The 14,273-nt window shown below is 42.9% G+C and overlaps 1 protein-coding gene across 2 annotated transcripts in view; it reads right to left on the bottom strand.

Annotated features, from left to right (window-relative positions):
- SVEP1 (sushi, von Willebrand factor type A, EGF and pentraxin domain containing 1) overlaps positions 1-8,600 on the bottom strand; it is a 1,018,759-nt gene extending 1,010,159 nt beyond the window's left edge. The window contains exon 1 of one of the 2 annotated variants that reach the window (XM_086962106.1): positions 7,875-8,600. In XM_086962106.1, coding sequence (XP_086818232.1) covers positions 7,875-8,393 — 519 coding nt within the window. In that variant the 5' untranslated portion in view covers positions 8,394-8,600. The remainder of the gene's footprint in view (positions 1-7,874) is intronic. The other variant, XM_086962105.1, reaches the window with a different exon arrangement.
- Positions 8,601-14,273: the final 5,673 nt, after the last annotated feature.

Raw genomic sequence — 14,273 nt, 5'->3', positions numbered from 1 at the left:
GGAGTTCAAGTGCACGGCATGGGCCAACCGAATCACTCCCAACAAGACAGGGTACAGCCCATTCAAAATATTGAGGGGCTGGGACCCTTTCACCGTAGACAATGGGGCGTGGAAACAACGCACAGTACAAAGCAAATTGTCTCCGGCGGAGGAGTGCAGCAATCTGGAAAAGGCGCAAAAGATCTACATGGACCACTACAATAAGAGGCACAATGTCAAAGACGCAATGCTGGAAAAGGGGGAATGGGTCAGAGTGAATCTCGCACAATTGAAGATTAAAGGTGACAGCAAGTACAGCACACCTCTGCAGGTCAAAGAAATGTACACTAGGTCAGCCTTATTGAGTGATGGGAAGATATGGTCCCTAGACAGAATGTCCAGGTGCAACAAGGTGCTAAGGTGGACCAAGACTGAAGAAACCCGACTGGATGAGAGTGATTATGGGAACTTAGAGGAAGAGGAAAATAACAGTGACACAGAAACAACTGGCAGTGACCCAGAAGGCACCAACACAGAAGAGGCGAACACCACCAGGACACAGGAGAATCCAGGAGACTCTGAGCGGCAGGCAACATAAGTAGAGAAGGTGTGAGGTACACCATCACCAGGAACCAAGCACATGAGACAACCAACGCGGCCCCACACAGTGACAATAGAGACACGAGGGCAGGCACCCTGTTGAGACAAACCAGCACAGGCAGGACCGTGGTACTACCCAAGAAGTATCGCAAGTTCGACATGAAGAGCTAACCGCATCTGGACTGAACTATCCATTCTTTGCATTCTTTTGTAGCGTTGTTAAAGGGAGGAGATATGTAGTGTTGCGCTCTAGACAATGTGGCGTGAAAACAACGCACAGTACAAAGCAAATTGTCTCCGGCGGAGGTGTGCAGAAATCTGGAAAAGGCGCAAAAGATCTACATGGACCACTACAACAAGAGGCACAATGTCAAAGACGCAATGCTGGAAAAGGGTGAATGGGTCAGAGTGAAGCTCGCACAATTGAAGATTAAAGGTGACAGCAAGTACAGCACACCTCTGCAGGTCAAAGAAATGCACACTAGGTCAGCCTTATTGAGTGATGGGAAGATATGGTCCCTAAACAGAATGTTCAGGTGCAACAAGGTGCTGAGGTGGACCAAGACTGAAGAAACCCGACTGGATAGGAGTGATTATGGGAACTTAGAGGAAGAGGAAAATAACAGAGACACATAAACAACTGGCAGTGACCCAAAAGGAACCAACACAGAAGAGGCGAACACCACCAGGACACAGGAGAATCCAGGAGACTCTGAGCGGCAGGCAACATAAGTAGAGCAAGGTGCGAGGTACACCATCACCGGGAACCAAGTACATGAGACAACCAACGCTGCCCCACACAGTGACAGTAGAGACACGAGGGCAGGCACCCTGTTGAGACAAACCAGCACAGGCAGGACCGTGGTACTACCCAAGACGTATCGCGAGTTCGACATGAAGAGCTAACCGCATCTGGACTGAACTATCCATTCTTTGCATTCTTTTGTAGCGTTGTTAAAGGGAGGAGATATGTAGTGTTGCGCTCTAGTGTCTCTGTCATCACGTGACGGTAGACGCTAGAGGTGCGGGCGGTGATTTTCTGGGATTTGGTAGCCCAACTATAGTCAGTGCTGGAGCTTCTTCCCCAATGCTCTCATATTATAATAAACACTTAAATGCACAAAGTGTCTGCCTGATCTGTAACCCCGAACCCAGCACCACATACTTATCTACGTGCCTTTGTTAGTTCTTCCTTCATCCTGCAAAAAATAGTTCTGATCATTCTGTTCTCTGCCACCCACTTGTATCTATGGCAATCTCTCAGCAAAAGTGGCTTAGGCACCATCCTATCAGAGATCACTTTGTGTGCGTGTGTAGTAGAGGTTGTTTGTACTATGGCATCTGGTAACTCGTATCGAAAGCTAACTACCTACACCTAGCCAGTGATTGTACTGCTGCATATTAGTGCACGGTGGAAGTCAACTTAGCTGTGCATTATGACTGCTCAGTGTATTTTTAACATAGATGCAGTATTAGTGAGAGTTCTGTGAACCCAGGGATGTGGAATTTTATAAACTATCTACATTCTGCTGCATAGGGGTTTTCTTCTTGTGGTATCTGTCACCCACGTTGGGCTCCAGGGGTGCAATGTGGGAATTGAAGACTGCCTTGAAGGCTGACCATATAATCTTCACTCAGCCTATGCTCTTCAACAGCAGCTTCAACCAACGCTGCAGTCACACCATGACCACCTCATGTTCCTTCCTCCAAGCACTATTATGATTGGAGGCAACTTTAATGCTGTCCCTGACTCGGAGTTGGACACCTCAGACCTGCTCGTTCCTCTCTCTCTGGGACAACTCGATGGGTCTTTGCGACACATGTAGGACTTTACACTCCTCCATGCACATGTATACTCATGCTTCTGCCGCGCATAAAATGCTGTCACTTATTAATCAGATTTGGCTCCCGCTCTCTGACACTCTTCACCTGACTCGAGTCCAAGTTCTCCCTCATGGCATTTCAGATCATGCCCCCAGACTATTTGAGATAGGATCTCTCCAGGGGCACCTAAGTTCAGCTTTTTCAGAAAAAATGCATTTGGCCTCTTTGCGGGCCAGGATAGCTTCAATATTGTGCGTTTCACCAACCACTTTTTCAAGAATAGTCCACTTAAAGTCCCTGTGCCCATGCCCCTGTTCAATGAAATGTTGCACCAGTCGTGTGGTGAGTTTTTTAGCCTTGAAGGTGCTGATATGTTCCTGGATGCGGATTTTGGCTTTACGGGATGTGAGTCCGATGTAATACAGCCCACAGCTACACGTCAGCCTGTATATGACATGGGGCGTGTTGCACGTGTTGCGGAACGCGATGGGCTTAATGATTCCATTGAATGGAACAAAGTTAGCAGGCGTTGACATGCACCCTTATTGGACGTCTGTATATTGTTTCTTTACTTGGGACCCCCTTCCTCTTGTAACCCCATCTGGCAGATGTTTACATACCGTTCCATATAGATGTATTCATTGACCGCTTTATGATGTGTAATGTAGGGGTCTAAGGTACACACTGGCTTACTAGCACCCGCAGTGTTGGGGTTAGGTGATTCAGCCTGTCTGCCTAGGTTTGCACACCCTTAGTTGAAGTAATGGACCCTCCGAGTGCAATTGGATCAGAATACCGAATACCAGTGCTCACACCACCTAGATCGGTGCATCACCGCTTTCTATATGACCCCTTTTCTGTGAATCCTACCTTTATTTTTTCCACATGTTCTCCCAACCTAAAATGGCTGTGCCACGTTGGGGCGCCTATGATGACAGTACGTCATCACTTGCACACACGTGACACGCCGCTCTGCCGGTTTAAGTTCTGCCGCCAGCGTTTCCAATGACGGGGAGAGCTTGGGCCCGAGCTTAGCCGGTCTCTGTAAGATTTGGAATGTGTGAGGCTGTGTCTGTAGGCTCTGGTCTTTAGCGGGAGCAGGCGGGTGTTCATTCTCTCTTAAGAAGTTCTCACTTTCCGCCACGAAACGAGGGGCTGCAAGCATGGAGAGCCCGAGCCTGTCTTTAGTCTCAGTACAGCACGTTACTTGTTTGCTCGTGTGTTCTTCCCACAGTAAAGCAAGGCTTTTCTTACGCGAGTCCTGTTCATGTTTTAAGAATGGACACTGTTTTGACATAAGTTAGGGCTTTTATTCAGTGAACGAGATTAGCGCCCTCACAGCACTGTTGTGCGTCTTTTATGTCTGCAGGTTGCATTAATTCATATTGCATTGCCCTGGAGACGTGATCCTTTGACACGCTGCCCTCTGACCACTGATGGTTGCTGGTATGCAGCTTTCGGCAGCCATCAGGTAAAGAGTGTATATGTCCTCTGTGTTGTATTCTGTGTGTGTACTGTTGTTGAAAAACCATAAGTTACATAATGTTCACACATACTATCTCACCGCTGTGATGTATGCGTGCGTTGTTTTTATTTTACTACAGGCCATATGAAAATTGAGAAAAACAGAACCCGAATCAGTAAACCCCAACTTTGCCCTGATGAATTTGCTGAAATAATAGCAATGAAACATGTCGGCATCATTTAGCATGGTATAATTTGAACCATTTTTAAATCGGGACTAGTTGCAGCAACAGAATAAAGTCAATACAGCTAGCAAGTGGTTCCCAGTTTTAACAGCATTGGCCATTTTCTTGCACGTTGGCCATTGCAGGGGTTCTAGGTGCACTCTCTGATTTTTGGTCACTTTTTGGAGATAGATGAGTGGTTGATTAGATCGCTCATTTACACAGCACTTTTGATAGTTTGTATTCACACATCTATAATTTTGTGGGTGTCTTTTCTGTTTTTCTCTGTTTGTTTTGTCACGACAAAGAGAGAGCGACCAATGATGAGAAGTGGGTAAACTGACAATACTAGGTCAGGTACTTTCTCAGGTGTTACTACCGTGAGGCGCTCTCTCTTTGTTCTCACACGTTTTGTTCCACAGGTGGGAATGAGATAAGACCTTATTAAACGTTGTAGCATTTACACCACGACCTGCAGATTAGTGTTAAGGATACACTTCTTGAGTAAGAGTCGGACTCATTGCGCAACTCTGCCCCAGGTCTGTTTGACATGTTGGTGTCTGTTGGAGGAGGCATTTTGTGTTGAATAGTAATACTTGCACCCCAAACTTTAGTGATTTGCTGACAGTGCACTACATAACTTTCAACATTCACAATCATGCTTGCCTCCAGTACTTAAGTCATTACCACGCTACTGACCAACACCTGTACACTCAGTACCTCACTGCTGTTTATGACAATGGTGTTGTCTGTGATATCATCAAATATGTCATTTGAGATGTCATCACTGATGTTATCAAAAATGTCATTTAATATGTGATGAGAGATGTAATATGTGAGATCATAAGCAGTGCATTGCTGGGGCTCAAGTTATAGTTAGCTCAGTAAACTATAACTAGTGAGTTTCTTGTTGTTTTTGTTGTTTTTGCTTTAAAATAATAGTTTTTATATTATTTCACTATGTTTTTCTGTGAATTTCTACTTTTTTTAATGTGAGCTAAATCTTAATACCTTACCTAACGATAACTTCACTTTCTTTAACCTTCAACGACAATTTAACATTTGTTTTTCTCAGTAAAAAACACAAACATATATATTGTTTATATATATATATATATATATATATATATATATATATATATATATATATATATATGTATATATATATATATATATATATATATATATATATATATATATATTATCCACACTTTCCTGATGAAAAGCAAACGGATCGCACCTTTAGATTTTTTTATATTCCGAACAAACAAACACCAACGCGTTTCGTTCTGCCTAAATCTGAAGACTTACCAAGAAATTTGCTGTGGTGCGATCCGTTTGCTTTTAATCAGGAAAGTTTGGATAATATGGAGCGGGTTGCTCACCCGCGGGATACCGCACGGCCGTAAGTAGTGCCAAGCCGCGAAATTGAGCAAAACGTGGGAAAATATATATATATATATAGACAGACAGACAGACAGACAGACAGACAGACAGACAGATAGATAGATAGATAGATAGATAGATAGATAGATAGATAGATAGATAGATAGATAGATAGATAGATTGTAAATCTGATCTCGTGAGTTTAGCATTCGAGGAGGAGTTTGGGAGCCAGGAGGCTTATGCGCACTGCACTATTTGTATTTGAAGCAAAAGTTTAGGCGCAAGAAATCTCCTTCATCGGCAGCGCCAAAATTCGTCACCCTCGCCTCCTGAGACTGATATTTTAAACCAAAGTTTAACAATGTATTTAACATAATAAATATTATAAATGGCCGACCAAATGTTAGTACCAAATCGACTGTAGGATTTAAAACATTGCGGTATAAATGAGCAACATAATTTGGACCAGAGACACCAAAAGCATTACAATTATGTGAGTTTCTCATATTCTGTACGATTAATACAAATTTGCTTTCTCAGTTAATCACTATGTTTAGTGTTGTTCTTGGAGACAAAATATAACTGTAGCTCTTTGAAATACAAGAACGTTTTTCGGACAAGACCTACAAAGTCCACGATACAAAGAAAAGATAAGGGAAGAGAGATACTCCAAAGGCTTTTAAAGAAATAAGCTGGAATAAAGAAATGACCAGAAAATTCCCAGTGTGACTACAGAGGGATTTTACAAAAGACAACTTACCGGATATACTCGCAGCGCCCTGAAGAAACTCCTTGGTAGGGAGTGAAACGCATTGGCTGATCTCACTACTTATTTTAATTGATATGCCTTTTGTTGCCGAACAAAGATAAATAAAGAACATTTCTCTACTTATTTTATTTGGACTTTCATTTTGGTGCGCCCCCTTGAGTATCTAAACTGTTTAACTGATCTGGAGAGCACAGCGACGCCAAACAGCAGCTGGTGTCGGGGTTGGCAGCACAATATCAAACTGACTTGAACATAAACCTATTGGCACTGGAGTTTAGGTGCGGCATTTTAAGGTCCGCTGCTGCTTTTTCGTACAAATACAAAATATAACTGTGTTCATGCAGAAGGACCCACCTGGCATGGAAACATGCCTAATCTTGTGGAATCAGTGGAATGTACGAGAGAATGTGATAGGGTCAGGCGTGCCCCCATTGAATATCATGTACTCCCACACGAACTTTCACCACAGACTGGGACATGTCTGTTCAACTGAGAAGTGATTGGTTCATATCACATACGCACTCCTTACCGTTGCTACATCTTCTTTTCCCAGTAAGAAAGAAAGAAAGAATGATAGAAAGAAAAGAAAGAAAGAAAGAAAGAAAGAAAGAAAGAAAGAAAGAAAGAAAGAAAGAAAGAAAGAAAGAAAGAAAAGTAGAACATTTATTCTCAAGGCCATTGGAACTATGTGATTCTGCAGCTCGGGCGTTTTTTTTTTGTATAATTATGGATGGCGAATTTGGATTATGGATTTGCTTCATAATCCATCGTTGTCTGCGTAATCTGAAGATGTTAACAAAAAATAGTTCGTAGTTTTAAAAATCAAATTATTAAAACGCTGCAAAACGTCTTGCCGCACAGTTGCAAGAACTGAGCCCATCTTATTTGGTCACCTTTCAGCTTGATTACTGTATTTATGTCTTAAACTGATGCTAACGAGCTGAAACACAAGTCCATGGAAAGTTAACATTCAAAAATGACAAAATAGCATTTACTGTCACAAAAACTTCGCAAGACATATTTTTTTCCTACATAAATACTATAGTCAATCCTGCCGCATAATTCCTGGTTTCCCGGATATTTCTGCCTACCAGTGAGGACATTTTCAAACCCCTGAAGTACCTATTACCATATAATTAAAACCATTGATTTCAAATAAACATGATGTCAGAGTATTAATTCAACAATAAATAGTTATGCAATAAAAAAAACACAGAGCTGTACACTATGGTCTTCAGTATATCCAGTACTTTAAAATAGGCAGCCAGCGCCGTCATGTACTCAGTACCTACCTGCACTTCTTTAATGTTAATGGGGAGTGCCAGCAATTATCAGCATATGTCCAATTTAAAAGGGATTACCTGCACTTCTATTTATTAAACAGGTACACATAGATAACGAGCACCTGCAATTCTATATTTGAACGCCAAGCGCTTTGTTTATCACATAGAAGAAAAAATAAGACTAATAACATCCAAGACAAGGCGCACGTATGACGTCACCGTAAATAGCTACAGTTTGACGCGCACGTGGAGTTACTTCATGTTAAGTGCGTGGCGACCCTGCTCTCTGTGGAGGGAGTTATAAAAGGCAATTGGCGCGCGAACAGGTTACAGTCATAGCCTTACCGCCGCTTGCTGGAAAGCCCCCTTCGTGTACGTTCCTCCTCCTTTATAGGTGATGGCCGGGATCTCCTTGTTCAGCAGGGAGCACTTGTGCTGGTGGGACTGGCTCGCGGAGATGTAGTCCACGCGGGACTGCACGTTGTTCTTGGAAGAGAACGTCACTATGGCCACTCTCGTGGCAGAGGGCACTACGGGGAAGTCCGACAGCAGCTTCTTCACGAATTTCAGCTCGTTCACGAAGTTGGCGTAGCCCACGCTGGACGACTCGTCCACCAGGAAGACCATGTCGAGCAGGCTGCTCTTCTCCCGCAGCTTCCGGACGTTCCTCTTGAAGAACTGGCCCAGCTTCTCCACTTTGTTCTCGGTGGTGTCCAGCTGCTGCCTCCGGGTCTCCGCGAGCTGAAAGACATGCGAGCTTGTGCTAAAGTTCAGGCTCCTGTACAGGGGGTTCTGGTGAAACGATGCCGGCCAGCACCAAGCTAAGGACAAGAAACAAAAGGAAGTACTGAGAAAGAACCACATTTTAACCTGTCCTGTGGCCGGCCTGCCAGCTGCGCAGAGGTGAACCCTGTTTTTAGCTGAGGACTTTTCCCTTGCAGCCCAGACTGGCCTCAAAGTCCCATGTTCCAAGTGCTGCAGCAGATGTCTGCCTCTCTTCAGTCCGCTTCTCCACGGAGGACTGCAGGCTGCATTTTTTTCTCCTTTTCCAGCCGGCACTGGCTCCGTTGGAAGCTATTCCTTTTCCACTCCCTCACTTAAACCGTACAATGTCTGAGAAAGGGGGCAGGAGCAGTGGATTTATCTCCCCCATCAAACACACATGCACAAACACCCACCCACTCACTCCCTCGCCCGCCTCCCGCCGCTCATGCACGAGTTGTTGAGATTCTGTGTCACCAGAGGCCAGGGTCTGTCAGACTGTGAGCATTCCCCCACGAAAAAAAAGCCACCAACAGGCTTGATTGATCCCACATGTCTGGCAGTGAGTTGCAGACGCTGTTGTGGGAGATGGTGAACGAAGATAGGAGGAGTGCGTCTGCAATTCGAAACGCTTTGTATGTAAATCACCAGTGGTGACTTTGAGTGTAGGGGATGGGGATTCACTACCTACGCCCCCTCCCTCCCCGCAACACCTTAGTAGATTAGTAACGGAGACAAGGATGGATTTTTTTCGCTAGTGGAGGAATGGATGGGAAGCGAAATGTGATAATATGGCGTGTCTAAATGTACACTTCATATGGCAGCATACTGTTACTCTGGTGCGAATAGTTAAATCAATACGAACTGAGATTCTGAAGCAGTTTTGTGTTGCTCTTACAGTAAACAGTAGGTTATTAAAGTACTAGTTGATTTTTTCACACTTAAAGAACTAATAAAATGCTCCACGTATCACCATGGTGTTTCATTTTACATTAGCTTCCCACAGGATGCGTTAATTTGCACCGAGAAACTATGTAACATCATTGTTCTCTCACAGACAAAATAAATAACTACATTGTTTTTTCACTTCCTCGAAACTGCACCTACCACCGCAAACAGAAAATTGAGTAAATTAGCACAGCGTTGAAAAGATATAAAGTGGCACTGACTAGCGCAATCCGACATTTAGATTAATGTGGTTAACCTGAGCAGCTGGGGCCTCGAAACTATTTAACAGAATGCGAAATAGGCGAAATGCGCCTATTTTTAAAATTCGCCTTTTAAGGCCAATTGGGCTGCAAATACTGCCGAAATTCGCTCCACAAGAGTACCTGAAATGGGCACATTTGGTGGTTTGGGCAGTTGTTGCCATTCTCTCTGGCAAAATGAGGCACTTGGAAAATTATGAGAACTTCCTGAACAGCTTGTTAGCCAGGAATTTATTGTGGCCCATATGATTCTCACTGGACACGTTTTGCTAGTGACTACCATAACAAGCATTTACAATGCAATATGACTCGCATTAATTACGTTTGAGCTATTGGCATTGTTAAATATTGCAACACAAATTGCAACAAAAGTCTATAAATTGTAGGCCAAAACATGTGTATTCATTTTTGTAGCAATGGTGGGATGCTGTGCTTTTGATGAATGTTTAAAAGTAAATTGTGCCATACTGCGATTGCTACAATTTTTAATTGTGGATGCGTTAACAATTGATGTGTGAACTGATGGCTGGTGGTGTGTGCCTGTAGAAATTGTGCACTGATGGCTTGTGGTGTGTGTGCCTGGTGGAAGCGTGCACTGACGACTGGTGGTGTGTGTGTGCCTGGTGAAAGCATGCACTGATGGCTGGTGGTGTGTGTGTGCCTGGTGAACACGTGCACTGATGGCTGGTGGTGTGTGTGTGTGCCTGGTGAACACGTGCACAGATGGCTGGTGGTGTGTGTGTGCCTGGTGAAAGCGTGCACTGACGGCTGGTGGTGTTTGTGCTTGGTGAAAGCGTGCACTGAAGACTGATGGTGTCTGTGCCTGGTGAAAGTGTGCACTGACGGTGTAGTTGTGTGTGTGGTTGTGTGTGTGTAGTTGTATGTGTCGATGGTGTTGTGTTTGTGTGTGTGCTTGTGTGTGTGTGCTTGTGTGTGTGGTTGTGGGTGTGTAGTGTGTGGTTGTGTGTGTTGTGTTTGTGGTTGTGTGTGTGTGTGGTTTTGTGTGTGTGTGGTTGTGTGTGTAGTGTGTGGTTGTGAGTGTGTTTGTGTGGGTGTGGTTGTGTGTGTGTTGTGTTTGTGGTTGTGTGTGTGGTTGTGTGTGTGTGTGGTTGTGTGTGTAGTGTGTGGTTGTGTGTGTGTTTGTGTGGTTGTGTGTGTGCTTGTGTGTGTGGTTGTGTGTGTGTGTTTGTGTGTGGTTGTGTTTGAGTGGTTGTGTGTGTGGTTGGGGTGGTTGTGTGTATGTGTGTGTGAGATTGTGTGTGTGGAAAAGCAAAAACGGCTAGGCAAAGGATTGTTTCCAAAAAAGATACGTCTGGCTGACGGTGTCTATCTCTCGTGGGGCCACCTTGTGAGTATTCAAGTGCATCAAGTTTCCAGACGTGGGCTTTTAATACTGCACAGAGAATCCCAGCCTTGGCTCCAGTCTCCTCATTTCACATGCATTACAGAAGCTGCAAAGGATCTATCTTTCTTCCTGAATTGGTAAAATGGAGGCTAAAGTGAGTGAATGAATGAATGAATGAAATGATCTTTATTCGGATTATAGAAAATCCATAAAAGTACATACAGGATGAATCATTTAAAATACATAAAAACATATATAAAAGTTAAAAGTTAAAAGTTAAAATACAGCCCAATTAGGCATGAGCAGCATATGTGCCATAAAGTGCATAATACAAATATAAGACACTAAACAGTTTAGAAAAACATTCATAGATTTCTGTTTAAATAATAACAATGACATTGATTCCATACAAATAATTAAACCTCTATACAATTTATATCTAGGGTTTAAAGTGCATTATACATCCGAAGGCCATTATGCATGTTCCATACTTGCCCTCGATTTTACACAGGCTTTTATGAAGCAGCTTATAGTGAATATGACATCATCGGTTGGTAACATTTGCAAGAATTTCAGTGCTAATTTAAAGTCTCTTAGATTGTATTTTCTGAAAATTGGCATTAAGTAATGATGGATATACAATTTATAATGGCCACAGAAAATAAAGTAGTGCAGTAAACTTTGTTTCCCACCGACAGAACACGGGCAATCAAGTTCTTCTAAACTCTTATTATAGCCGAGTGGGAAGCTCAGTAAATTTACAATACTGCCATCGCGGAACCTAAATAAAAGGCTCCGGTTCCATCTTCCTATCGGTAATGACAGATATCTGCAGGGTTTGTGGAGTTCATTTAAAACAGCATTGCTTGTCACCGTCAGTGGGAGATATTTAGTAATAGCTGGTTTCATTATTTCAATTCTCATGCGTTCCTCTTTATATAACTCATACAATGCCCGTTTTACATTATTCTTGTGGGCGGGCACAATAATGTTTGGGGAACTAAACAAAGAACCATGTCCCACGCTAATCAGGCTATTCTTGACCGCGTTTAGCCAAGGTATGAGATGGGATCGTTCATGAGATAGACAGTCTAAGATTATACTACGGGTCAAGGAAGCCGCTGGATTTGTCCATATTTTTAACCAAAAAAGCGTAGGCCTTGACCTGATAAAATCAGCTATATATGGTAACTTAAGTTCTTGGTGGCAGATGAAAGTGGGCGTGCAGGAAATACCACGCAGCACCTTCCTACAGAATCTATTCTCCTCCAGCTGCAAGGGCAGGCTATTACAATAACCCCACACTTCAGATCCATATGTCCCAGTTGGCAGACATTGGGTACGATAAATGTTTAACAGGGGGGTAATCACATCAGCCGTTCTCGGTTGGCGAAGAGATAAAATTGAATTAATTGATTTACCAATCTTATTTCTTGCATGGGCGGTGTGATGTTGCCACGATCCTGTGTTGGAGAATAATAACCCCAAATAGGGGAAAGTGCTAGTGCATTTTAATTCATTTTCACCACTTTTAATTGAAAGAATGTTATATCTCTTTAAACCACAATTCATGATAAATGCTTTTTTAAAATTGGTATTTAAACCTAAATCAGACATAAAAACAACAAACCCTGTAATTAATGAGCGCAAAGCATTTGGGGTACGCCCCATCAATACTGCGTCATCCGCATAAAGTAAGGTGGTAATAGGGGAACCATTAATAATTGGAACATCCCTGGAGTTCTTACTCAGGGCAGGGCTCAGCCCATTAATATATAAAATAAAAAGCAAAGGGGCGAGTACACAGCCCTGCCGGACTCCTCTTTGGATGGAAATATCACCAGATAGTTCACCATCATTGTTGATGCGTACTCTTGCCTTAAGATCCCTATGTAAATATGAAAGAAAATATACTAATGAATCATCTAAACCATATTCCAGCAATTGTGACCATAACCTAGAACGGTTGACAAAATCAAAAGCGGAACTCAGATCCATAAAACCTAAGTAAAGTGGGGACTTTTTAACAATAATGTATTTGACCATGATTAGGTTCAAGTTGAGACACTGCTCAACCGTACCCACGTGGCTTCTAAACCCCAATTGACTACAATGTAACACATTATTATCCTCAGCCCAGTCCCTTATTCTCTTGAATAGTACCCTACCAAGGACTTTTAGTGTGTTGTCGATCAGTGAGATCGGACGGTAGCAGGCCGGATCGGCCCTGTCACCTTTCTTGAATATTGGTACGATGACACTGTTCGACCAGGATTCGGGAATGGAGCTGTCGGTCAGATGGTTAAATAAGTTACATAATAGAGGGGCCCAGAAATTAATTTCCGATTTAATCTGGTCGATAGATAGACCATCAGGGCCAGGGGCTTTGTTACTAGCACTATCAGAAATTGCATCCTCCACCTCAGATATGGAGAAGTTCAGTTGATCGGCATTATTTAAAGACAATATAAAGTCTATGCTAGGGGCTGCTATATTATAAATTTTGGAGAAGTGCTCCACCCAGTCCTCTCCATTTATGTTACAGTTAATTGGTTGGATGTTAGAACCAAAAGACCTGAGTGATTTGACTTCTCTCCAGAACCCCGCGGTGTCTTTTAACAAGGCAGTCCGCGTTAGTGACTCCCAATGGTTAACCACTAAAGCCTCAGTTCTTGTCCGTAGGGCGAGTTTATATTTAGCTCTTAATTCTCTCACTAGGTTAAAATCCCTAGGATTTTGTTGTAAAGCCGCCCTCAATTCCCTGTTGGCCTTAGAACACGCGGAATCAAACCAGCGAGGGCTGTGATCTGTATTGGGCCTAGATGGTTTAGAAGATTCCCTTCTCACTGCCCCACAGAGATTACTAAATGCCATAATCAATACTTCGTCAGTACTGTCAAATGACAAACAGGTGTCTATTAACAATGGATGCTTTCTGATTACCTTGGCTAGAATAGCTTTATTATCCGCCCCTGTCCATATTAGTCTTAGTCCATCGGTAGACAATACCAAATTTTGTGGCCCACTCTCAATCTTTGATGCAGCCTTTGTGGTCTGAGGATGGTCTAGATGTATTCTAAGCGGATAATGGTCACTATATGCGCTGCAGATAACCTCAGCTTTTCGAATTATATTACACAGGGATGAACAAAGAAATATATAATCTATCGTGGAGGCATAGCCTTGACCTATATAGGTGGGTACAAATTTAGTTTCAGCACTAGTTCCAGCAATTTCCATTGCATTTACTAGGTTACGAGATGCTAATATATTCTTCAACTCCTCACCATTCCGACATGGAGCACTAGTGCGATACATATGAGCATTAAAATCTCCTCCTATACAGATACCATCATAATACCCATACTTCAACCCCTCAACGATATCATCAATAAAGTTAAACAAAGACAAAAAATTTCCATTGGGATG

Source organism: Lissotriton vulgaris, chromosome 3_1 (assembly GCF_964263255.1).
Source record: "Lissotriton vulgaris chromosome 3_1, aLisVul1.2, whole genome shotgun sequence".
Taxonomy (NCBI): domain Eukaryota; kingdom Metazoa; phylum Chordata; class Amphibia; order Caudata; family Salamandridae; genus Lissotriton; species Lissotriton vulgaris.
Note: the sequence above shows the minus strand (reverse complement) of the source record. Positions and strands in the feature narration are given on the sequence as shown.